The sequence below is a fragment of the Clarias gariepinus genome, chromosome 12, assembly GCF_024256425.1.
Source record: "Clarias gariepinus isolate MV-2021 ecotype Netherlands chromosome 12, CGAR_prim_01v2, whole genome shotgun sequence".
Classification (NCBI taxonomy): Eukaryota; Metazoa; Chordata; class Actinopteri; order Siluriformes; family Clariidae; genus Clarias; species Clarias gariepinus.
The window spans coordinates 11,853,332-11,881,293 of NC_071111.1; the positions used below are offsets into that span (position 1 = coordinate 11,853,332).

General features: G+C 41.0%; 1 protein-coding gene across 2 annotated transcripts in view; it reads left to right on the forward strand.

The window, feature by feature from the left end:
- btbd11a (BTB (POZ) domain containing 11a) overlaps positions 1 to 27,962 on the forward strand; it is a 241,770-nt gene that overhangs the window by 134,308 nt on the left and 79,500 nt on the right. For both annotated transcript variants that reach the window (XM_053508588.1, XM_053508589.1), the window contains exon 2: positions 17,708 to 17,857. In XM_053508588.1, the coding sequence (XP_053364563.1) occupies positions 17,708 to 17,857 (150 nt within the window). The remainder of the gene's footprint in view (positions 1 to 17,707; positions 17,858 to 27,962) is intronic.

Genomic DNA, 27,962 nt, shown 5'->3' on the forward strand with positions numbered 1-27,962 from the left:
GGAGAGGAACAAAGGAGGGTGTGACAGTTAAAATCCATTAGCACAGTATGATTTATTTATTTTTTTCTCCCCAAAACCCATTTTGGTCCAAAAATATGCACACGTCACTGCCTCTCAAGAAAATTTTCTGGTTTAGACACTAAGATGAAGTCTTGTTTCATTTCTTACAACCACTATTTGTTACCCACATACTGATGCTAAAGGAAAGAAAGGAGAAAGCTGTATCTAGTGATGGGTGTTGTAACGTTCCATTATCGATCATACTGTAGGTTTGGGTAAATTCGATGTGTTTCCTGAAAATCAGTCCCACCATCATTTGCTATTAATACACTGCAAGTACATCTACACATAGCTACCTACATCAAGAATAACTTGCATAAGCATTGAATATATGACCATTACAAACACGACACAGCTGTCATAGGCCAACTATTATTTATTATTGTCCGCATACTCCTATTGGCAGATTTCATGTTAAGATTTTCCTTTGCTTGTGGTTTGCTTGTATCATTTTTCCTTAAACCAAAGTACAATCACATGGGAGCAGCCTTCTTTCCAGGAACATCATCCAGTATTTGACACAACCATGCTGGGAGCATGCACCGTTATTATTATAAGCATGTGCATTCCTAAGCACGCTACGTTCCTAAGCATCGAGCCGAATTCACTACCGACGTCTCCCGATTTTAAATCAGTTCCAAAGTCTGTACTATTTTGGGTAATTTTTCAAGTGTAGCGAGCGATTTAAGAAATTTAAAGAATTGATAATGAAACACTACTGCTGCTACCAACACGATTAGCAATTGCAATGATCCTCCTGACTATTACAAACTACCAAGGTGTTAACGGTATGATAATGACCTCATACTGTCCCGGTAATGGATACTCCTTAGATGTGATGTTTTTACATGATTTAAAATCTAGTGCAGCAGTACCGAACTGAAGTCAAATGTTTGCATACTAAAGACTTGACAGTGACCTTGAACATTGGCAGAAAGTCGTGGACTACATCGAGCTCTACTTCCATGTCAGCGCAAACACAAATTTCTGATCCTACTGACATGCTATTCTGGGTGTGTGCAAGTCATTTGTGCCCCATTTGTCTATTCCTATTAATACATGCTGAACCCTGAGAGAAAACCCACACATATGTCGAGGAATCACACAGACTTTACACTTCATGAGCTTGTTTGAAGGAGACCACAGTGTTGGGAGGCACCAATGCTGCAGTGCCCATTAGACCACCACCAACCTATAGACACTGGAGGAATGGGACATATGTCAGATGCCCAGCTATTTAATGACAGTGAGCTGAAGCAGTGCATAGAGGATGGTACCGTCAACTTGCCTCCACCAGAACACAAGACCAATGATGACAAGCCCATGCCTTATTTTATCCTCGCTGATGGCGCCTTCGCCTTGAGGGCTTTTTTTGATGAAGCCCTACAGTAGACGTGGACTTGCAGATGAAGAGCTTGTGACCAACTGCAGAACGCCTTTGACAGGTGACTGGACTTTTTTGTGACTAAGAATGTGTTTCTTATTAAATATAATGTAAATAGTACTTTAACATTACTTTGTGTATAAATATAAAAAATTCTAAAAGAAAAATTGCTAATTTTTCCCCCCAAAGTTTTGACTGAAATAAAATGACCAAATCTCACATATTTTAGGAATAAAAATGTATATGGTAAATTCGTCATCAGATTTTATTAGGAAAATTACAGAAATGATCAAACCACAGATATCTTAGTTTTTTTTTTCTTTAGCGTTTCTATTGTGCATAGACTTTAAACATGATTGAAAGATATATTACATGTTAATCATTACTATTTTCATTAAAATATCAGTTTATATCAACAAGGATTTTTGGCTGCAGAATATTGCCGAACAGATAAGGAGATGATAGCAATGCTTCAGAATCGATAACAACTTCATAATGGTGCTTCAGGATCGATAATGACTTGATAACAGATTAAGAACCAAGGTATTACTGAGGCGGTAATGAAAAAGTTAGTCTGGAATCTGTTAGTCTGATCGACACTAATCAACCAGAAATTTACACCAACCTTTACCAAGCTCTCCAAAATGCATTTGCATCGCTGTACATTTAATAGCAAATCCAGCTCAGTTGTCTGGGAATATTACGTGTGTTTATGCTACATGGCAGTTGCCCAGGTGCACAGGGAGGTGGGGGAAAAATCATAATCAGCTCAGTGGTTAAGGCATTGGACTACGGTTCGGAAGATCCCAGGTTCAAACCCCACAACCACCAAGTTGCCACTGTTGGGTCCTTGAGCAAGGCCCTTAACCCTCAACTGCTCAGATGTGTAATGAGATAATAATGTAAGTCGCTCTGGATAAGAGCGTCTGCCTAAATGTAATGTAAATGTACTTGTATTTTAGAGTAGAACGAGGCAGTCCCCTTCAATTATAAAAATATTTGTATACTTCCTTAGCTGTGCCGCTGCTTTGTTGGATAATGGAGCTTTTTGTAAAGTCTATCCAAAAAAAAAAATAAATAAATAAATACTGCCAGGACAGGGTTATTAAACCAATAAATTACTTAAGAGTTTGGATTATAGTGATAATACCAAAGGTAAGAGCATCATAAAACCCCTTCACCCATAAAAACAAATCATGGTAATACACTGTTGAGTGGCTTGGAGTTTTCAAATGTATACAAAAAAAATCTTTTTATTCAATAATTCATTCCCTAATGTTCAGAGGCTTAGATATGATGTTTTTACTGAGTTGAATGATACTGATGAGTTGAAATCTAGTGCAGATGTACAGAATTGAGTTATTGTCATGTCATGTCATGTCATGTTTGTGCATATTGAGGACTTTACAATGATCTTGTACATGGCCAAAATGGAAACTATGTGTAATTTATATACAGTCCAGACAGGTTATAATACATGCAGCTTTCCCACCTGCTATGCGGAGGGTCCGGGTTCGATTCCCAGCCAATAAAGCAGTGCCGGTCCCAAACCCAGATAAAATGGAGGATTTCTTCATATTTTTATTTTTTATTTGTTTTTTTATTTGTTTTTTTACATGTAATCCTTTAGGAGTAGATTTTCACTCTTATTTCGTAGCCGTTTTTTTGGTTCTCATTTACAATCCAGTCCCTTAGGGACCTTAGCAGGTTAAAAAAATGTTTGCATGTTAAGCCACATAGTAAACTATGAATCATTCAAGCATAAAACCAGTGAGAAACAGGTGCAGATGATGAGAGATGACCAGGCCGGTGGTTGGTATACTGGCGATGCTGAGTAGATGAGAGGGAAAATGAGGTTGCTGCTTAGGTTGTTATATAAACAACCAATTTTTAAATTGTGTCTCTGGGCAGCCTGTCACAGTAAAACAGTAAATTCAAAAATCGTAATTTATTATGAAGAAACAAGGGGTGATTTAAGACTTGTGTACACCCACAAACTGTATAATGGCGCTTCTACCTGGAAATCTTCCATCAATAGAACAAGAGAAATATGCTCTCCATTGTCATAATGAGGTTGGTTTTATAGCCTTATACACCAGTTATGTTGGTACCACGGTTGCTGTCTTTCCCTGGAGTGTACACACTTAGTTATGATAAACTACAGAAGCAAAAAGGCTTGGAAATCTTTCGCAATTGTAATAACAAACAGGAGAGCGAGAAACCACAAACACCAGGCAGCAGGACAGAATACCTATTGTGTTCTAGAAATTAACATGTCAGTTTGGTGACAGCCTGATGCTCTATAGTTTCAGAAGGAAAACATCTCTGTCTCTCTCTCTCACCAACAGAGAAGAAGCAATGCTCGAAAGGCAGATGTGATTTTTTTATTTAGGCAGCGAGAGGCTAAACAGGGGGCAGATATCTAAGTGTTGTCAAGCCAACTATGTTTTGTGTGGTATCATGCTAAATTTTAGGGAAAGAAAACAAATACCAGCACCTAAAATACTAAATAATTCCCTGTCGAGCAGAAGCAAAGCAAGCTAGCATTACTTCAGCTAAAATCACAGATTAAAGTTATTTGAACCATTAAAGTTTTACTACAGGTCTTTTCTCTGTAATATACAGTATTATTAAGGATTTTACTATACTGCTGTATGTGTGTGTGTGTGTGTGTATGTGTGTGTATGTGATCCCAGACAGAATTCTCCTGTAATTCCACTCTCTCTTTTTAGTCATACCACTCACTTACGTTTCACTGCTAACAACAGTATTTTTTAATTATACAAAAGCCCCCTCCAGCAACCACCAATTAACCACAGAATCTGTATGCACTGTATATACACCGAAGCAAGCGCCATATTTAGCTTTTCCAGTCCTAAAATCCAGTATGGTCAAGTCAGACTGAGAAAGAGTTACTATTTTATCTTGAGGGCTGCAGTGAATCCCATGGAATCTATCTTGTGAACACTGGGTGTGAAGAAAGACTATACATTCTGGATAGACTGTATATGAGCTTATCACAATGCACCATGAGCACACACTCATTCCACTATTAGGTCAGTCCATGCTGTGGTTTGGGTTGTTATGGTTTGCAATATTAATAGCTTCAATCAACCGTTTAAAACATGCAATTATAGTAAATTTTCACTGGAACTAAGCTGTCCTTAGGTGACCTCAATACTATTTGTGTGGCTGGATGTGTACAAAGTACTGTAGATCCAGAAGAGGGAGAAAATCTGCCTGGTATTCCGGGAATGTCTGGAAACCTGAAGATGAGAACTAAATTGGATTTGGGGTGTTTGACAAGCACATATAAGTATGTCAGATGTCCATAATCAGTCACCTCCATCCATTAATCCATTCATCTACTGTAGGAAACTAATAGTCCAACTAGGGACCATGAAGGCCAGTAGTGACCATTGTATTTATTTTTTATTGTATTATGTCAGTGTGATGAGCGAGGGAAAAAATAAATCCAAGACATCAGTGTGAAATGCTAGTTACTGTATAAGAAATATCGTCAGTTTTGTGCAAAGGTCTTAGGCTCATGCAGAAAATTCTGTTAAAAGTTTTGTGCATTTTATAAATAGTAACACTAAATGCTTCCACTGTATATTTAAAATACAATACGGTAAAAAAAGCGGTAAACAATGATAAATAATATTAATTTTAAAAAAAACAAAGCGTATTATTTAATGAGGCAGCCCTTCAAAAAAAGTCTTAGGTACAGTATGTGCAGTTTTATGAGGAAATCATCTGCTATGTTTTACTCAGCATCTTGGAGAATCTGCTACAGTTCTTCTGGAAACTCTGACACTTGAAGCAAAACCCAGCAGCCTTTACTATTTTTTTTTTTTTAAAGAGAGCTTTTACATAATATGTTGTTTTTTTTCCCCCTGACATTTATTGTAACTTTTTTTTTGTTGTTGTTGTTCTAAAAGTAACACTTGGAAATCTGAAATGTTTTTGTACTGACTTAACAATGCAGAAATCATTAAATAAACACTAGTATAAATTAATTAGTAATAAAGTTTGTACAAAAAACTTTTTTAAGCAATTCGTAGTTTAAAATATAATATTTTGTAATTTTGACAATTGTCGATCATACTTGGTTATTGCATCAGAACAGTAAAATTTTTAGGTGGGAAAATAAAGAACGCAAAGGAAACCCACATAAACATAAGATGAACATGTATAAACCACAGCGTTGCCTTATTATAATACAACAGGCCCTATTTGTCAAATGTAACATCATTGTATTAATATAATGATATTTAAATTGACGTAACAGAGATCAAGCTCTCTTTAGAATTTATTTGCATTACAAATTTTCAATTTACATGCATACACTGAGCAGCTTGTAACATCAAAATCCAAAACAACAAGCCCAACATTGTATGGGTTCCCATTGTACTGCATGGGCAGCTTCTGTATGGCACGGGGCTTTTGGGGGTTTACTGTGGTGTCTGGCACCAGGATGTTAGCAGAGGATCCTTTGAGTCCTGTGGGGTGTGGCCTCCGTGGATTGGGCTTGCTCGCCCAGCACGTTTTTTGGATGCGTGATCTGATTGAGATCTGTGGAGTTTGGAGGCCGGATCAATGCCTTGAGCTCTCTGCCACCCAAACCCCATACACAGCAAGCTGTGGTCTTCTGACCCCTTCTGTCATGGCCAGCATTGACTTTTTTTCAGAAATTTGTGCTTTGTTTGCTTTTCTGACCAGACAAGCAGGCCTTTGGTTTTCCTGTTGCCAGTTTACTGGTATATACAGTAATTCATAATCAAAGGTACTCAGTTCGCCCGGCGTTAGTGTAAGTGTTGTGGCTGATGATTGTATGTAAAACTTTCATGGGTCTTTTTAAGAGAGAAAAAGTATTCTTGGTTTACCTTTTTTTTTGCAATGCAGTTAATTTATTTTTTTTTTTAACAAGGCATTTATTTCTCTTTGCCCTCTGATCTATTATGACCCTGACTAGAATGAATGAAAATTATTATACTACAAACCAAATTTGCTGGCCCTGTAACTGGATCAGCAATGTGTGGACTCTGAGAAATGGCTGAGAAAATATCTTTTAAATAAAACAAAGTGGTTGAAACCGTTTTCCCCAGCCTTATTACAAAGACCTCAACACCACACACACACACCACACAATAGAACATGACCAGTTTCATTATGGGGTAGCAAGTAAATCGTATGTGGAATGTTTATAAAGGTTTTTAATTTCTGCTTTTCATTGCCTGCTCTACCACGAGGAACTGAGGAGGGACCCAAAACTTCTTCCATTTTCTTCTTTTCATGTAAATAGAAAAGAGTCCATGAAATGTCTTCTTTAGTTAGAGTGGCTTACACAGCAAAATGTATGAAGGCATGAAAATAGGACCATTATTTAGCTAAACAGTTTAGTTTGTCCAGCCTTTTTTGTGCCTTCAGGCATTTTTATTTTCAGCGTGCAGGGGTGTGATTGAAAATTGACTTTGCAAAGCTGGGAGCATTAAAAACTCCAACATACTGTAGAAATATATGCCACACTTTTTTTCTTTTTTTTTTTTGCCTTAATGTAACTAGGCAGCAGTATTCGTGTGCTCACAGGTTCATCGGTACTACTGTAAAAAGAACATGCCCATGTTTCTACTATCAGAGTTAACCAGACTGTTGAGACTCATGTTTGGGAATCACGAGGCAGAACATCACCTGTAGTTTTGGCAAAAAAACATAAAGAACTTTGAAAAAGACTAAAGGTGTGTAGAGTGACAGATTAACTTAAGTACTTGAATCTGCTTATGTAAGAAACTACAAAGCTGTACCTTTTGCCTTGCACATTCAAGATAAAGAGTTTCTCAACCTCACATTTCTAAGGGTGAGGAACAGTTATGAAAGCCATAATCAGCCATCAAATAATTTTGGCACCTCAGCTAGCTGAACATTTACATTAAGAGTTCAGTAGAGCCTCAAGTTCAAGAGTGATTTACATACTGTAGGTTTTATATCTAAAAAATATAAATAAAAAAAATGAAAACAGAACTATAAATATGTCCAAAATAAGCCCAGAGCAGTCAGGAAGACTTTTTTTTAGCATTTAGCACAAAGCTCTTAGAGTTGTTCTACCAAGCTGTGGTGCCCGTTATTCTTCACTAAAGCGGAGATGCCACACAATTAAACAAGCTGGTTAGAAGAGAGGAATCTACAGTATAGTTGGCTTTAAAATGGATTCGCTTAAGTTGGCGCTTGTGCTCGAAAGGAGGACTTTGAACAAAATGCTGTCCATGATGTCCAACACCAGTCACCCACTGATTGGAGCCTTTGCCAAGTAGAAGAGCATGTTCAGTGGCAGGCTTCTGTCTAGCAGGATTCTTGGTTGGGATGCTCTCTCAGCCACTACTCACTCTCAATTATACACGCAGCTCCCTTTATCACTGATCCACTGATAACAGTTATATTTATCTACTTATTAAATACCTGAATCTGCATTGACCTTCATTACCCCAGTCTTGCACCACTCACCTTCTGCTGTTCCTTTTAATCGTTTTTACTTATATTTATATATCTTTACAAAAATTTGCACTAGTCTACCCACTGAATATTAAATATGTAATATGCTCTTTTTTTATTTCCCCTGTCTCTGGATCTCATATATAGAAGCTCTAGTGTGCATGTGTATTTTCTATTTATTGTGTATTTTCTAATTATTTGTGTATTTTCTATTTATTTATTAATTTGACTGTATGCTCTACATGATTTAATGATTTTGTATAGTTAACCCAGTGTATGTACTGTATGTATCCAATAATGTAAACTTTAAAGCACTTTTTGTAAGTCGCTCTGGATAAGAGCGTCTGCCAAATGCCTAAATGTAAATTTTGTAGATGCATAAGCATTTTAAAATGTATGCAATAAAAATTATTTGAACAAAAACATTTTTAGAATGTAAAAGATCTACTGTTAAATATTAAGTTTAAACTTGTGAAATGTAGCTTATGATGACCATAGCAGGTTTCATAATTATTATTACAGTTAAAACAGTTCCAGAAGTGTGCTTGTATATCAAAACATTTGTATATCAAAGCGAATTTTCCCCCATAAGTAATAATGGACATCTTGATGATTCATTCCACAACCCAAAAATATTCATATAAAAATAATTAATATAAAATAAAACAAATAACTTTATAAATAAAATAAATCCACTTTACCTTTGATACGAATTGTGGCTAAGAGGAGAGGAGGGGGAGGGGGGCTACTGTGTAGGATGACTTTCTTACACACACACACTGTAAGGGTTAACCCCTAGAGGGCGCCAAAGCGCCCAAAGACTCTGTTTGTTTGTTGTTTTGTAGTTAGTTTGTGTGAAGAGGACTTCATTTCCCATAGGGCACCTGGGTCAGGTGATGGAAGCATGCACCTGATCCAGGTCAGTCATTAGTTAAGTTATAAATAGCCTGACTAAAGCTTAGTCAGGCGTGTAACATTTGTTATGGTTGTTTTGTGTTGGTTATTTTCAGTAAGACGTTCTATTAAAGATTCCTAAGTGCTTTTGGAAAAGAGCTTTTTGTTTTGTTTGAATATATAAATAAAAGAGTTTATCTGGAAGGTCTCGTCTCAGCCTCTGCAACTATGCCACAACACCGACACAGACAGCCTGCCCATGACAGAATGTTACACCATAAAAGTGGCATAGCAGAGGTGTCTCCCCTAAATGTTTTTTGGGGGGGAGCAATAACGATGGAGCCGGAGCGAGCGGACTGGCTGGGCGATATCGTGGAGCACAGAAAGGACCGAGAGCAAAGTGAGCAAAGGGCGCTGCAGAGCTGGGAAGGCTGCAGGCTTGCCATCCGGCGAACACCGTTTAAGAGCGACGCAGCTCGAGGTGACAGACTTCCCCGCACCGACCAGGAAGTACGAACCAAGAAGGTCAGGTACGGCGGTGGCGAGAGGGAAGAAGAACCTCAAACGGTGCGGCAATGGAAAGAGAGAGGAACAAGAAATCTCTGCATGTTTTGGGCGGAGCAGAATCAAGAGCGGATACTGAACCTGCGGGAGCAGGTAGAACAGCTCCAAAACCTGCTCGTCCAAATTCACGAGAGCCGCGGAACGGGCTCTGAATTTTACGGGAGCCACGCAGAGGGCTCCGATCTTCTTCCTCCTCCTTCGTCCGACAGTGAGGACGTCGCGCATCCTCCGCTGGACAGCGAGGACTTCGCGCTTCTTCCTCCTCCGCCGCCGCTCCTCGACAGTGAGGACGTCGCGCAGCCTCCGCTGGACAGCGAGGACTTCGCGCTTCTTCCTCCTCCGCCGCCGCTCCTCGACAATGAGGACGTCGCGCATCCTCCGCTGGACAGCGAGGACTTCACACTTCTTCTTCCTCCGCCGCCAGGCTTTGAGGACGTCATGCCCAAGCCTCAGTCCAGTGCAGCGGACGTCGCTCTAGCTCCTCAGCCGGCAAGCGCGCCGAGCGTCGCTCCAGCTCCTCAGCCGCCGGACGCAGCGAGCGTCGCTCCAGCTCCTCAGCCGCCGGACGCAGCGAGCGTCGCTCCAGCTCCTCAGCCGCCGGACGCAGCGAGCGTCGCTCCAGCTCCTCAGCCGGCAAGCGCGCTGAGCGTCGCTTCAGCTCCTCCGTCGCCGGACGCAGCGCACGTCGCTTCAGCTCCTTAGCCGCCGGACGCAGCGAGCGTCGCTCCAGCTCCTCAGCCGCCGGACGCAGCGAGCGTCGCTCCAGCTCCTCAGCCGGCAAGCGCGCTGAGCGTCGCTCCAGCTCCTCAGCCGGCAAGCGCGCTGAGCGTCGCTCCAGCTCCTCAGCCGCCGGACGCAGCGAGCGTCGCTCCAGCTCAGCAGCCGCCGAGTCTCACGTACGTCGCTTCAGCTCCACTGCCTCCAAGTGCCTCCAAGATCGGCATGCCCGCTTCGCAGCCCGGCTCTGGGAAACCTGTCCTGCTGGCAATGCAGTCCGGTCCAGGGGACAAGGGCTACAGCCTCCGGGTCGGAAGGTCAGACTTTGAACATTGGGGAGGGTGTCCCGGGCCTCCGTTAGCGCTCCGGAGGAGCGTTTTTGAGGGGGGGTACTGTAAGGGTTAACCCCTAGAGGGCGCCAAAGCGCCCAAAGACTCTGTTTGTTTGTTGTTTTGTAGTTAGTTTGTGTGAAGAGGACTTCATTTCCCATAGGGCACCTGGGTCAGGTGATGGAAGCATGCACCTGATCCAGGTCAGTCATTAGTTAAGTTATAAATAGCCTGACTAAAGCTTAGTCAGGCGTGTAACATTTGTTATGGTTGTTTTGTGTTGGTTATTTTCAGTAAGACGTTCTATTAAAGATTCCTAAGTGCTTTTGGAAAAGAGCTTTTTGTTTTGTTTGAATATATAAATAAAAGAGTTTATCTGGAAGGTCTCGTCTCAGCCTCTGCAACTATGCCACAACACCGACACAGACAGCCTGCCCATGACACACACACACACACACACACACACACACACACACACGCTTTAGTATGTTTTAATGCTAAGCTCAAGTTTTTGCTGTTGTAATAAATAATAATAATATTTTTATTTTTCTTCTTAATCTTCTTCTTCTTATTATTATACCTGCATTATCTATTGATTTAAATTCATTCTGTTTTGGAAATTCCTGGCTGCATCTATAGTCACTTGTGTTACTTTGTGACCTTGAGGTACATGGTTGCTGCCAGGTGCTTTACCGTTATGACTCCGTGTGCTGTTTGCTTCATGAAAAACTTTAGCAGATTAGCGACAGCCACAAACTGGTTTTCATGGGGAAAAAACAGCTCAACATTGCACCTTCCCACCATACACGGTACCTGTTCTCACCTCCTGATGCCATCTCTTCATTGCCATCCCCGGCACCTTCCACCAATCACACACCGCCTGGGCAGTTCTTCCCTGTTGCTATGGAAACCTTTTAATATTCCGAATGTGTTTCGCATTGACGAGAGTGCGGCTGTGCAACACAGAGAGAATGGAAAGGGACATTCCTCCAGAAAAAAAAAGCACAGCAGTGAAGGTTGTAGAAAGAAGCAAGTGGGGGAGTTAAAGAGGCGTGATAGCTTGCCCTGATTAAAAGGGCATTCAGTGGTGCGTTACTGCACTATTACTCAAAACAATATAACAGCACAGACAGTTGTCAATGTAAATGTTCGGTTGTGAAAATGCCATAAATGCAATCCAAAGTTTTAGTTAAACTGCTAAGCTTGATTTTAATGTCTTTAAAATCTAGGAATGCGTTCCAGGGGGATCTGTAACTCGGATATGTGCTGGCAGAAGTTCCCGTCTGCTCTGTTTTCTGAATTAGTTAGTAGCATTTCTCTATCTTTAAACTGTGATATTCATTATAATAAAAGACAATATACATTACAAAACAGACACTTGAGAGTAATGGATACATCAGGAAGACTTAAAGATAAAGATAATATTAGTTCCACTGTCTCTGGTGAAAGTTTTACTATACATCATATTCAAAATTTTTGTGAAATGTCCAATGCAAAATCTCTCAAAAATATTATAACTTGCTTTGTAATAGCCCAAATGACTTACAAACCTTTCTAATCTAATCATTTTCATATCTAGCAATTTAGATGCCATTTTATTCTAGAACATATGGCACATTTACATTGTAATGCCCATAAAACATTAATTAGCAACAATGATTGAGTAAATCACCAAATCTGTGAAACAGATGTATCATCAACTGAAAATGTCTTTAATGTCCATGTATATGTAGGTAAATTTTATCCTAGTGTGCACATGTTGAAAACTATGATTTATCTAATATGTGAGTTATGCTGGAAAAACCCTTTTCTTGATGGGATTGGGACATTCTTCTATATATAGCTCTAAAAACTGGTTTGATTCTTGTTTCCCTTGTGCATGTTTCTCAACCCCAAGAAGCATGTTAAGCAGATTTTAACAGCAAAAGGGCGTTTATTCCGACTGCTACACAGGAGCATCAAATATATTTTGACAGCTAAAATCTGATTATAACCTGAATAGATTAAATTAGGCTTATATCCATTTTGTTAATCCCACTTGACCAACAAGGTTAATTAAATAAAATAAAGTCGATTAAATAAAAATAAAATAGGGAACAAATATTTTACTGCAACAGGCTGCAAAGTGCTTAAAGATAGATTGTAAAAATAGGTTGTTTACTGTATGTAACAACCTCAGCGGCAACCTCATTTCCCCTCTTGTCTGTTCCAACCACTCAGCATTCAGCATCACCAGTACACTAATCTGCACCTGTTTCTCATCACCTTATTTAGATGGGTTTTATGCTTGAATAAATCATAAATCAATGTAAGGCTTAACAAACAAAATCATTCATCTGAAACTGCTCAGGTACAGGGAATAGACTGAAAATGAGAGCCAGAAACTTGCCAAAAATGAGAGCCAAAAAAGTCTGTCAGGAAACCTGGAGATCTATTCCTCAAATCTACATTAAAAATACAAGAACGTCCGGCATACTCTGTGGAAGCAAAATATGAAGACATGAGGGGTGGCGCAAGACTTTGTACAGTACTGTAGATGATATACTCTCTCTTCCATCAATCATGGTGACCCTATCCAATCAAAAGGACCCGTGAGCTCATGTATGTGGAAGACCGCTGTGGTTGGCTTTGTGTCTCAGAGGAAGCACATCAGACTCCTCCCTGTAGCTTTCGCAAACCAGCGGAGAGCTGGCGGGTGGGTGGGAAATGGCCAAGACTTACGGAGACAATGGCCAAGATGTTTGGGCTTTAAATGAGAAAAGAAAAATGGCTTTGGATATAAATTCTATTATAATTTTTTTTTAACCAGAAGACCTAACAAATTGTTATGTCTGGATGATGTCTTTTGAAGGATATGGACGCTGTCCCACTTCAAATACAAAAGTCCCTCTTTAAGAACACAAGGGCTTTTTTATCAAACAGATTGAAGATGCTTTCAAATTCACATAATAACTTATTTAACACAGGACGTATTGTTCCAGCTGGATCTCACTTCTAGACTGGCTTCTATTTTTCACTGGCGCGTGGAATGAGGTCACTCGGTATGTCTTCAAAAAACACGACTGACCTCTGAACCTCTCCACAAAGAAATCTGTGCAGCTGTTATGTTTGAAAGTCTCTTTCCGTCTTTCATGATCGGTCATGTCTGGCAGCTCTATTAGTATCTTCACTATGGCAAAGAATGCATGTATTATTCATTTCGAATAGCATGAGGAGGCGGCTCCTTCTTGAGTCTGCATGTTCCCCTGACCTAGTCTTGTGTCTGCAGGACGTGAAGCAACAAGGGGTTTTTCCACAGCAGTGCAGATATACTTTACAGTATATCCTTGTAATAATGTATAAAGTGCTTATGTATAGCCTTTTAGTTGAGCAAATTTATTCCTCAGAGGACATGTAAGAAGCATTTTAATAGACGCGATCCTTTACAGGTTGAGATAGGGCAAGGAAAACCTTACAACCTTGCTCGCAGAGCTTTATGAACTACTGTAACTCACTGTATCAAAACTTAATCCTTATTGGATTTTCACTGGAGCCAACCTCTCACTAAAGTCATTTAACTCTTCTACATCTTATATGGAACGCCTTCAGGTTGCTTATTGCGTTTCGCTTTTCGATTCCCCTGCTAGTTAAGGTCACTTTGTGATTTTCGCCTTCTAGGGAGTTTCCAGTCTCATTCTTCTTCGCAGACACACTCGCATCCGCTTCAAGTCAGCTGTAGCTTTAACACAGCAAAGCATTACAGGGAATTAAAACCACTGGGGTGCCAGAGTGTTGGAGCAAGATAAAATGTGAGGAAGGAGACAGCGGGAGACGACGAGGGGAGATGGGGGAAGGACACACCAACCATATTATGTTTCATAGTTTTATCTGATTGGATGAATAATGCAGCAAAGAAGCTTCTGTCGCATTAACAGATTCTTGGGTAGTGAAAGACAGGAGTTTCCAACAATTGGGCGGAGAATAAGACGAGGAACAAAACAATAGGAAATTTTTAAGTGGATATTTTGCGTCCGGTATAAGGGTCATGAGAAGATTTCTGTTTACGTGTATTCTGGGAATTAAAGGACAGCAGGCCAACAACTTGTGTTTTTTTCCCCCCTTTCTCTCAGTGTGTGAGCATGCATATGTTTATTTTTGGATTTCTCACAACAGATTTTGCAAGATTCGCAAACCTTGGCTGGATTTTCTCCTTCCAGGCTCAGAGAATCAATACTGTAGCTAATAACCACAAACCTCTGCATCGTATTCAAGAATGGAGAAACGTTCAGCTCATGTCATGTATTTAATACTGCACAGCATGTATTATTCATGTTACTTTTCTTACAAGAAAGTCTCACAGTCTAGATGCATATGACAGGCCATTTTAATCATACCTTTATGAAACTTTAATGAGTGTTCATATTGTCTTTGTCACAATGTTGGCTTGTGCTCTCGAACTCCTTTGAAAACATGACGGTATACAGGATATTATCCTACTTCCCACACAGTGTCAGTACTGCTCTCTCATTGGATAACGAGCGGGAGGATACTTGAATCTCATCTTTGCTTCTTTGCGTCCACGTGAGTTTATGCACGCCCATGTTCTTGCTCTCGAAATACGTCCACTGAGAGTGTTTGTGGTAATTAATGTATACACTCAGAAACATAAAATAGCGTTTTTTTTTTTGTTTTTTTTTTTAAAGGTGTCAGATGCTCAGTCACTCGGGCACTTGTGGCCCATCTTATTCTCCTGTGGCTAGATTCAATATCCCATCTGTCACAGCCGGTTCTTTCTGTCTAAACAAAGCCTGCAGATGTGACTCTGTGCTGTAATTTGATTAGGACTATTGAAGCAGCAGGGCTGGCTTGCAGCACGGGGTGAGTGCCACATCCAGGAAATATTGTCAGTGAACCCACCTGTGCAAGGTTTGATATTAGAAGAGAGAAACAGTCCAGCCACGACAGCTGTATTCATTAGTACCCTTTAAAGGGTTTGAAATCGGGATAGCTTATGTCTTTAGGGGAACTATATTTTTGGCATGCTCAGGAGAATTTAAATTCTATGTATGAACACTGCAAACTCCTAATCTGTAACAGTCAGGGATAAGGATTTGAGTCACAAAGTTCTTACCGCCTTAAATGACAGAATGAAACTCGACTCTGACTTCAAAGCCCATACCTTGTAACTCGGTCCTGAATTTAAGGCTAATAACTTGCAACTTGACTCTGACTTTGTCAGAAGATTGAACTGTAACTTGCAGTGTTACACCTATTTAAAGTTTATAACTTGCGACTTGACTCTCAAATCAAAGTTTATGTTTCAGCTACATTTAAAACCAGTGCTGTTAGTATACCTGAACATTACAATACATCAGATTAGATCATTCGCCACTCTACAAATACAGAGGAGGTGGTGGCGTCTCAGGGTGTTAAGGCTCTGAGTTACTGACCGGAAAGTTGTCGGTTCGAGCCCCAGCTCTGCCAAGTTGCTCCTGTTGGGCTCTTGAGCAAGGCTCTTAACTTGCAAGCAAGCCTTTTTGCCTGGAGTTGTGACCACTCCGCTCGCAGTGTATGGTTTGCTTGTTGACATCTCCAAAAGGTTTTATTCCAACAAGATATCTGAAGCCTTGAAGGCAATTCTTTGTGTAACAAAAAAAGGAAAAGTTTTATACAATTTTATCGTGTACATAGATAAAAGAAATGTGAGTTACTGATCAGAAGATTGATGGTTCAAGCCCCTCTTCCAGTTGCCAGTTTTAGACACTTGAGCAAGGTCCTTAACCCTGTCTGCTTCAGACGTGCTGTATCATGGCTAACCCTGCGCTCTGACCCCAGTTTTTTAAGCTGGGATATGCAAAGAAAAGAATGTCACTGTATTATTGTATATGTAACAAATAAAGCCATAAATAACATTAAAACTGAATTTAAAACTCCAAAATTGTTGGGAGGAAACAAAAAGTCTGGTCTGTCTTTTTTCCAGCAAGAGTTGGAGGTATGCGCACATGCATGTTGAGAAGGTGAGTTTATGCAGATCTGTGGAAAATTGGACCGTGGACTTGCTCATACTGCAAGCCAGTCGACCAAAATTTCTGACACGGCAGAAATCCATCAGACTGTCCGGGAGCCAAAATCGCTGGCCATCGGGCGATCGCTTGTGGACTAGGCCCCTGTTCAGACAGCACATCAAATGACAACTGTAATTCAGCGGATTATAAAATGAGTTTCGGCCCTAAAATTTAGTGTCTACCCGGACTAAAACAGAATCACTGTGAAATTGAAGTCATTTTATTGGCTCAAAATCCATTGTTTCACTTGATATCAGTGGAATGACAATAAAACCTTCCTCACTAGTGGGGGGTAATCTCACGCTTTCTCTCCATTTTAAACCCTACATTATAGCATTGATCAAAAGCTAATTTTCTATCTCCTACAAATTTCACACTTCTTTTGCACTCTCTTTTGCACCGTACAGATGTGGAAACTCTCTGGTTCAGGCTGTCCACCCATCTCAACCATTATAACTCTCTTTTTGTTGGAATTCCTGAAATCTGTTACAGCAGCAACCCGTTTCACTGTGCATCCAATTTAAAGCCCCACTGACCTATAAAGCTCAACATGGCTTAGGTTTGCCCTATTTAGCTGACCTTCTTTACTCATATTCCCCTGCCTGTATTCTCAGATCTGCTAGTACTGGACTCTTCGCCATCTGAAGATACAGACTGGTTACTGTCGGGGCAGATGTGTTAATGTCACAGCACTCAAACTTCTTACTGCAATCTCTTTTTTCCTTCTTCACTTTTATGGCCCAGCTTACAGTAAAACCTTTTCTAAACAATTTTATTCCCGTGTGTGTGTTTTCACAATTGCATATGATACAAAAGGTCATTAAGAGTTATTTTATAATCAGAAAGGTTACTTGGCTAGCTGTATGCGGTTCTACTACTTCTTAACAGAGAAGTTAAGTGGGAGGAGGTTACTCAGCATCTATAGGAGGATGGCCTTTTTTATTATGCTGGCATCTGTTTCTGCCTAATATACAGCTGTGCAATTCATTTAATATAGCATTTGAAAGACCAATGTATATTGCATATACTAGTGTATACTGTATCTGGGCTCAACTAATAAATGACTTCATATAACCTGACTCAGACTCGTAAAACCTCTCATAAACAAGTCTAACAATATTGTACTGCATGCTAATTTTTCATAAAGTTGCATACTGTATGTACTGTAGCTTTATCTCTCCCAAGTCTAACTTTCTGCTTTTTTTTTCATTATTTTTTGACTACAGGTGTGCTGAGCCTGCCGGACAGCCTGAATGTACACCGAGATCAGCATAGAGCAGGGAAGAATGCAGAAGGTCATGTCTTTACCCAAGCTGAACTGCGCACCATCGAACAGTCCCTCCTGGCCACCCGGGTGGGAAGCATCGCTGAGCTAAGTGAGTCTTTGTCCATATTTTTCTGTCTGTGTTTGAATGTGTGTTTTTGCATATGAGGGGCTGTAGTTGGATCATTCTTACCTTGATGCCTGTTTAGTAGAAACTCATTTAGCACTGCACCTTCAGGGTCTGGGTCTGATTTCTCACCTCGGGGTCTGTATAGATGGAGCTTGCATGTTCTCCCCGTGCTTGGTGGGTTTCCTCTGGGTACTCTGGTTTCCTCCCATAGTCCAAAGACATGCAGTTTAGGCTAATTAACATTTCCAAACTGTCCATAGTGTGTGAATGCGCATGTGAATGTTGACTAAAGATCCTACCATGGTTGTGAAAATGGGAATAAATACAGTGGTCACCATTGGCCTTCACGGTCCTTAGTTGGACTAAAGAGGTTCCTAGATGGATGGATGGATGGATGGATGGATGGAGAAGCCCATTAATAATGACTGTTGTTAGTAGCCATATGGGTTGTATTTGGGTTGTCCAGATTCTTCCAGCCTTTAGTATACACACCTGGCCATCACACCTGTTTGTGGATCTTTCCCAAATTGCCCCCCAAAGAAGAGATTGCACCACCTGATTATCTAAAATGTTTGTGTATGCTAAAGCATAAGGATTTCTCTTCAGTGGAACTAAGAGGTGCAAACCTTTCCAGAGTAGATGCAGAAATTGAGCTCCAATAAGGACATAGTTTGTCAGGGTTGGAGTAGAAGAACTCCTGTACAGTGCCCTGACTGCAACCCCACAGAATACCAATGGGCTGGTCTCGAACACCATCTACACTCTAGGCCCACCTTGCCTGACCTCAATAATGTTCTTGCAACCGAATGAACACAAATCTCCGCAGACAAAACTGTCCAAAATATAGTCCAAAGCCTTCCCAGAGGAGTTAAGGTTATTATACCAGCAAAAGGAAATAAATCTAAAGTGAAATGTTTAACAAGCATGTCAGCCAATCTGATTAATACCATGTGGATATGACTGGTCAGCTGTCTACACTCAGTGCTGCGTAAAAAATATTGAGCCACCCTTCAATTCTTTGCATTTTTGCTTCCAAAAGGCCCGACTTTCTTCTACTGTAATGTAGTCTTGATGAATAGTTCTCCAAGTTTCCTGAAAGACTTCTTTGGCTCTCATTTAGGCAAGTTTTATGTCCAGTTCAGAGGAATGTTTTTTGTTTGTTTCGACTGTAGGAGTCAAAACTTCATCTAATTTATGGCATGAACCAGTGAGAAACAGGTGCAGGTGATGACAGATGATCGGGTCGGTGATTAGTATACTGGTGATGCTGAATGCTGAGTGGTTGGAACAGACAAGAGTGGAAATGAGGTTGCTGCTGAGGTTGTTACATAAACAACCAATTTTTAAATTTGTACCTTTAGGCACTTTGCAGGGTGTCACACTAAAACATTTGTTTCCGGTTTTTTTTATTTAATTTACATAATTGAATTGAATTTGAAGAAACCAGTGGTGGCACCGTGGCTTATTGGTTAGCACTGTCGCCTTGCACCCTCTGGGTCCGGGTTTGATTTTTGGCCAGGTTTGATTCCCACCTTTGTGTGCATGGAGTTTGCATGCTCTCCACGTGCTTGGTGGGCTTCTTCTGTGCACTCCCGTTTTCTCCTACAGTCGAAAGAAATGCAGATTAAGCTAAATGGCGTTCCCAAATTCAGTGTGTGAATAAGCGACTCACAGGATAGACGATGAGTGAGTGAGGAATACGGAAATGGCTTAAGACTTTTGCACAGCACATTTGACCAAATAGTGTATTAGTATGAGATAGACCTGAGAGAACTGCTTAACAAAGCTGGTCTTTTGTATTCCAAAACTCAAGCATTTTAGGAACCAGAAGTGTTTTTTTTTTGGAAACGTAGGATTTCCCTAAGGTCTTTTGGTATCCATGTACCACTAGACTAAAACTTTTGACTTCTTATGCAACTGTGACACAACTCCTACCACATTCATCATGAAAAAAAACATCTTTGAACAGATTAATTATCACATTTAGGCTGATTTAAACTGAAATACCTGTATAAATACCCTACACAAGGAATTACCTTTTAAGCTATAAAAATAAATTTCCAGTAAATGGGGTTAACATTTCTTTTTCCTCTGTATAGGGGAAATCAAAATATTTACAAGTGTGGAAATCAGAGATTAGGGTAAAAGCTCTGGAACATTCCTGCATAGTAAATCAGAAAAGAGTTATATGGGTAAAACAGGAGCTCAGTATAGAATAATCGTAGACTAATCTTTTGCTATGGCAATTTAATTTTGGCAACTGGAACATACTGCATTGTCATTTATACCAGTCCACATGAAGAGAATTCTATGCAATATATTTGCAACCCAAGACATGAATACTACATACTGTAGTGTGTGTTAGTAGATATTAGTGTACTAGACATTCCTCTTTCAGTGTAACCTTAAGTAAACTGTCCTGAGCTATATGACATCTGGCCGATCTATTGAGGGTATTGGCTGTTTTTAGACTGCAGCGTGGGTGTAGGAGCCAGTGGTCAGCAGCTGGAAGGCCCCACCTTAATCAGATCTGGGTGTGCCTCTTTTTAGGCGAATTGTTTTCCAGCAAGATCACACAACAGATGAAAGGATTAAGCCCTAGTTGTGTATTTGTCTTGGTAGCATGTAAGAGTTGGTGTATAAACAGATTGTCTGTTTTTAATAAAAACCTGTCAGAAATCACTGTAAGAGCAGCCATGCATTCGGTCACACACTTAAGATGGGACCTATGCAGAAAAAAGTGATAAAATGGCCTTTCTATAGCTCATCTTTGTGTGTGTGTGTGTGTGTCCATTACACTTTTTCCACTCACCCACATAATAGCACATATGCTGGTCGGACAACAATCGTTCTGTTTATGAATGTTTACACACCAGCGAGACCCAGCTGTGTGTGAACACTTTGAGAATTCCTTGTCAGCAAATGTCTTAGTTGACTTGTCAAGGCTTAACTGCTATATATATATATATATATATTGTCCGGGTTAAATACCCACCCAATTTTTAAACCCCAGCCACTGGTGTATCCCAAGCCTGGATAAAATGGGAAGGTTGCATCTGGAAAGGCATCCGGCGTAAAAGAAGGCATCCGTCCTGTTCCAAGTTGTTTGCGGATCAGATGGTCCAAAAGCAGCCGAAAGATTGACAACAACATATAGTTACCCACCTTATATATAAAAAAAAATCAATCAATCAAGGAGTGCATACCTGCCTTGTGTTATATTCAATAGGGGAATGACAGAAGTAAGAAGGATGAGATACGAGTAGAAAAACAGTGTGCTATCAGGATGAAATGCAATCATGTGCTTTGAGTCAGAAGATGGATGCTTCTGCCAATTTTGTTGGATCTAGCCTGAAAATCAAGAACTAGTGTAATCTATGACTTACTGTAGGAGGATGGAGGGGTAAAGCAAAACAGAACAAAATCATAGATGGATAAAATGTCACTATGAAGTTCAATGATTTGCTTTTAGACAACATTGGACTTTTTTTTTTTTTTTACATGTTTATGATAATTAAAGATACGTTCTAATAATTAAGAATAGGACATAATAAATCAGATCATAATATGATAATTTATTTTCAGGTGGATGAAGATTAATTACAAAAATAATAAGCTTCTGTTTTCTGTATGGGAAGTTGATGATGGTAAGAGTTAAGAGAAGTGGCAGAGTATAGTGCACTCTCTGGAGCATCTATCCTATATGAGTAGGAGAAACTGCAATGTTTTGAAAGATCACTGTATACTGTAAACTACAATGTGTATGAGATGTGTTCTAATGTCATCATGTTGCTGCTGTTGTTGGCTGCTCCTGTCAAGGGGCTGCTACAGTGGACCATCCGATCCACATACTGTAGAACTTGGCACCGGATGCCTTTTCTGACGCAAACCTCCCATTTTATTTGGGTTTGGGATGAGGGTTTGGGCATGGCATTCAAGAAAGAGTGCCCTCTGATGTCATCATCATAAATCATATAAATCCAATTAGCATTATGGTGTTACCCTGGACACCTGGCAAACGCAACATTTTTACACTGCTTTATAAAATGTGTGACTTTGTGTTATAAATAATGCGTGGCAGCACAGTGGCTAATTGGTTAGCATTGTCGCTTTGCACCTCCATGGTCCGGGTCAATTCACACCTGTGTCTGTGTGCATGGGAGTTTGCATGTTATCCAAACATTTCCAAATTGCCTGTAGTGTGTGTGCGTATGTGGATTGCAGGGCACAGGTGTATACCACCTACACATTTAGTCACACACTATGGGCAGTTTAAAAACGCCAATAAGCCTACATCGCATATCTTTTAATTCATAAATTAATTAAGTAATGCTATTGGCACCTGGGTAACAATAGGAACAACCCCAAAAAGTTGCTGTCAGTACTCACCTCTTAGTGAGGTCATAGCTGGTCTTACATTTATGGGGACAAGAAACAAGTAGCTTATGTACTAGTTAGTAGTTTGTGCACTGTCCAGCGTAGTATCAGCTACTGTTTATGCAGCTTCTAAATCTATCCAACTAAAAAGAAAAATAATGCACAGATTAGTGTGGAAGTTGGGTAGCTATCAATCTATGTCCAAGCCCTATTATTCTTACCATTATATTTATACATATTTAATGATAAATGCAGTAGGATTGGTCTGGGGAATAATATGTATATACAGTGGAATCTTGGATTGCGAGCATAACTTGTTCTGAAAGTGTTTTGAAGTGGGGTATTTTAAAAGACTCATAAATCAAAGCAAATTTCCCCATAAAAAATAATGGAAACTTAAATTATTCGTTCCCCAGCCTCCCAAAAATAAATACATAAAAATAATTAATAAAAAGTAAAAATAATAAGTTTTTACCTGCACTTTTTTACCTTTAAAAAAAAAAGTAGAAATAAATCCCGACAGATAAGTGTTTCCATTTACGCGCGCAGGCACCGTGTGTGTGTGTGTGTGTGTAAAGCTAAAGTAAAGGAATAACAAATGTGTGTGCTCATGTCATAACAGGTTCCGCAATTTTAGCTTGAAAGATGTGAAAGAATGCTTTCTTATGACCCTCGTGACCTTCATATTACAGGGTGTGTTCTTGGTTAAGAATAGATGGTAACTGTATAATGCTAAGGTCACAACCTAATGAAACAGAATGTTTGCCAAGGACAAGAAGGAATAAAAAGGAAAGCAGTTAATATACGCCGTCGCGGATACTCACTTCAAATGTCAGAAAGATATATGTTTTTTTATTTTCAGTTTATCTTAAAAAACGGCGGTGTTCCTTGTGAAGCTGCGTAAAAAGATAACACCATTAGCACAGTGCATGTTGCTCACACACCTATTGTGCCAACAATTAATCATCATTAACAATTGGCCAAATTTTGTCTTTCTTTGAAGATCTAATTACAGCAAGCTTTTGTGCATCGATTTCAGATACTATATGGTCTGCAGAGTGTAACTGCAGATTAACTAATCCTACCTCATTTGCATACCCAGAATCCCAGCTTGTAAAATGGCATTAATTGCAATTAAATTTTTTAATGTTTCCTCACGTTGATAAAACCGAATGCTGATAGCACCTTAATTATGTTGACAGCATATTCTGTAATCTTACAGTAAAGGTTATGTGCCGGAATTTTTTTTTCATCTGTTCTTGGGGATTTCTCGTGCTCCCTCTGAGATTTTTTTGTCTGTACACATCGATAATATTCTGCAAAGAACTTGGTTGGTAATTGTAACAGCACCACTGTCATATAAACCAGCAATGGTGTCAAAAGTATTCACATTCATTACTTGAGTAGAAGTATAGATACAAGGGTTTAAAGAGACTTCTTTAGAAGTTGAAGTATCAACTCAAGGTTTTTATTTAAGTAAAAGTGTAAAAGTACTGGTTTCAAAACTACTTAAAGTATAAAAGTAAAAGTAACGAAAGGGGGAAAAAAGGATTAAGGATAAAAGCTTAGGCTGTGCCACGGGCCTATATACTGCACTAACACCTCATTAAAAAAAAAAAAAGAAAGAAAAATTGTGTTGTTTTTTTGTTGTATTTTTTAGCGGCCATAGTGATTTGGGATACTGTATATGGCAATTGAAAAATAATGCATTTTAGTACAATGCAAATACATTAAAGAACCATATATGTGTACTACATGTTTTATGGAGAAGAAGATATGATAACTAGTTGCCTATAAATATTTTAATGGTGCAAAAAGTTAAAACTTCAGAGGCATGTCATCGGTAACCTTTATTGGAATGTAAATGTACATCCAAGCTTAGCTGCAGGAACCTGTAAGGGAAAATTCAAGAAAATTAGTGTACCCAAGGCAGGCTTAGTAACAATTACCCTTGTATGGTTGTCTACAATAAACATTAGTGCTGTCAGAAAGAATGATTAATTCAAGTGATTTATAAAAAACAAACATTTATATATATATATATATATATATATATATATATATATATATATATATATATATATATATATACAGTGGTGTGAAAAACTATTTGCCCCTTCCTGATTTCTTATTCTTTTGCATGTTTGTCACACTTAAATGTTTCTGCTCATCAAAAACCGTTAACTATTAGTCAAAGATAACATAATTCAACACAAAATGCAGTTTTTAAATGAAGATTATGTTATTAAGGGAGAAAAAAAACTCCAAATCTACATGGCCCTGTGTGAAAAAGTAATTGCCCCCCCTTGTTAAAAAATAACTTAACTGTGGTTTATCACAGTTAAAAGTTCAATTTCTGTAGTCACCCCCAGGCCTGATTACTGCCACACCTGTTTCAATCAAAAAATCACTTAAATAGGAGCTACCTGACACAGAGAAGTAGACCAAAAGCACCTCAAAAGCTAGACATTATGCCAAGATCCAAAGAAATTCAGAAAAAAATGAGAACAAAAGTAATTGAGATCTATCAGTCTGGTAAAGGTTATAAAGACATTTCCAAAGCCTTGGGACTCCAGCGAACCACAGTGAGAGCCATCATCCACAAATGGCAAAAACATGGAACAGTGGTGAACCTTCCCAGGAGTGGCCAGCCGACCAAAATTACCCCAAGAGCACAGAGACAACTCATCCGAGAGGCCACAAAAGACCCCAGGACAACAACTAAAGAACTGCAGGCCTCATTTGCCTCAATTAAGATCAGTGTTCACGACTCCACCATAAGAAAGAGACTGGGCAAAAACGGCCTGCATGGCAGATTTCCAAGGCGCAAACCACTTAAGCAAAAAGAACATCAAGGCTCGTCTCAATTTTGCTAAAAAACATCTCAATGATTGCCAAGACTTTTGGGAAAATACCTTGTGGACCGACGAGACAAAAGTTGAACTTTTTAGAAGGTGCGTGTCCCGTTACATCTGGCGTAAAAGTAACACAGCATTTCAGAAAAAGAACATCATACCAACAGTAAAATATGGTGGTGGTAGTGTGATGGTCTGGGGTTGTTTTGCTGCTTCAGGACCTGGAAGGCTTGCTGTGATAGATGGAACCATGAATTCTACTGTCTACCAAAAAATCCTGAAGGAGAATGTCCGGCCATCTGTTCGTCAACTCAAGCTGAAGCGATCTTGGGTGCTGCAGCAGGACAATGACCCAAAACACACCAGCAAATCCACCTCTGAATGGCTGAAGAAAAACAAAATGAAGACTTTGGAGTGGCCCAGTCAAAGTCCTGACCTGAATCCTATTGAGATGTTGTGGCATGACCTTAAAAAGGCGGTTCATGCTAGAAAACTCTCAAATAAAGCTGAATTACAACAATTCTGCAAAGATGAGTGGGCCAAAATTCCTCCAGAGCGCTGTAAAAGACTCGTTGCAAGTTATCGCAAACACTTGATTGCAGTTATTGCTGCTAAGGGTGGCCCAATCAGTTATTAGGTTCAGGGGGCAATTACTTTTTCACACAGGGCCATGTAAGTTTGGATTTTTTTTCTCCCTAAATAATAAAAACCATCATTTAAAAACTGCATTTTTTGTTTACTTGTGTTATCTTTGACTAATAGTTAAATGTGTTTGATGATCAGAAACATTTAAGTGTGACAAACATGCAAAAGAATAAGAAATCAGGAAGGGGGCAAATAGTTTTTCACACCACTGTATATATTGTAGCGTTTTTCACAGCTACCAATGAGCGTGGAGAGACGAGTGAGCTTCCTTGCTGCCCAATGCAAATGGCTGGGAGTACTTTATTTTTCATAGCACGAAAGTCACACAACAATCAACAAGACACCTTCTCATTCACACACACACCCTGGCCGAAGCCACTACCCCAGACACATTTCCCCAACACGGTGAACACATAACAGTCCCTCCCGCAAAGCATGATGGTTATTACTCAAACCCCACCCACGCCACACTGCCCCCACCCGAGCCGCGACCGTCCCCGGTCACCATGGCGAAATCAGTCTAGCAGGCGTGACGGTAGTCGGCGCTGGCGTTGTGAACGCCGGAGTCTTTTTGCGGGGGAAGGCGGGGCGCAGCCCTCTTCCTGAGGCGGACTGGCTTCCACAGAGCTCGGTGTTTTGCTGACGTGGGGCTGGTAGGGAGCGAGCCGGTCCCGGTGGAGCACGACCACTCGCGACCGCCCCGTCAACCGCACCCGGTAGACTACGTCGGACAGCTGAGCAACGACCGTGCAGGGGCCCACCCAGTGCGACATAAGCTTAGGCGAGAGCCCCCTTTTTCTTCCGGGGGAATACACCCAAACCTGCTCCCCAGCAGCAAAGTCTCGCCCCCGGCTGTGAGTATCATACAAGCGGCGCTGCTTCACCCCGGCGTTCGCCAAGTGTCTACGCGCCAGCTCGTGGACACGAAACAGTTTGTCTTTTAAAGCACAAAAGTAATCCATCCCCGGCTTCGCGGGTAAATCCACTTGTGGAGGAGGCCCGAACACAAGGTCCACGGGCGTGCGCAACTCGCGACCGAACATTAACGCAGCTGGCGTGAGCTGTGAGGACTCCTGCACCGCTGTGCGATAAGCCCAAAGCACGAGAGGCAAATGTTCGTCCCAATCCTTTTGACGGTCGCTGGTAAGCACGGCGAGTTGGGTGGTGAGCGTGCGATTGAAGCGTTCCACGAGGCCGTCACTCTGCGGATGAAGGGGCGTGGTGCGGGTCTTTTCCACCCCGAGGCGCTCGCACACCGCCGCAAACACCTCCGCCTCGAAGTTACGCCCCTGATCGCTGTGCAACTGCTCCGGGGCGCCGAATCGGCAGAACACCTCATCCACCAGCACTCGAGCCGTGGTGGAAGCGCTCTGGTCAGGGACAGCAAACGCCTCCGGCCACTTGGTGAAATAATCCATGGCCACCAGCACATACCGGTTCCCGCGATCGGAGATAGGAAACGGCCCAAGAATGTCCACGCCCATACGCTCCATGGGTGCCCCCACCCGAAAGTCTTGCAGGGGTGCCCGCGAGCGCTGGGTAGGTCCCTTCTTTGCCGTGCAGATGTCGCATCTGTGCACAAAGAGTTCACTATCCGTGTGGCAGCCCGGCCAGTAGAAGCGAGCGCGCAACCGCCGCAGCGTTTTAGTGACTCCGAAGTGTCCCGCACCCGCATGCCCGTGTACCATTCCCAACACTCGTGACCGCAGATTCCGCGGCACCAGCAGCTGAAAAGATTCTCCAGCGCCGCACGGTTGTTCCCAGTGACGGTAGAGTAAACCTCCCCGCAACACTAGTCGGTTGAACTGCGAGTGGAGAGCTTTTTCCTCGGGCCCCAGGTGAGCAACCGCGGCATAATCCGGTCTCCGGCCCGCGTTAACCCACCCCAGCACCCGCTGCAGCGCCGGATCCTTCTCCTGCTCGGCAGTTAGCTGATCACAGTCAATCTGGAGCACAGGCGGAACGACTACAGGCGATGCTTTAGGCGACGCGGTAACTCGGCTGAACGCTGGCTCGGACGGCGGATTACCGACGGAGACTCCGAAATACTGCGCAGGGAGAATGTTCCGATTCACGGGTGTCGGGGAGTGTTCGATGTCGCGACCACGCACGCGCTCTTCAACCCGCTCGCAGTGCCGACAATGCTCTTTGCTACACGGCCGGCGGGATAAAGCGTCCGCGTTACCATGCAGTTTTCCAGCTCGGTGCTA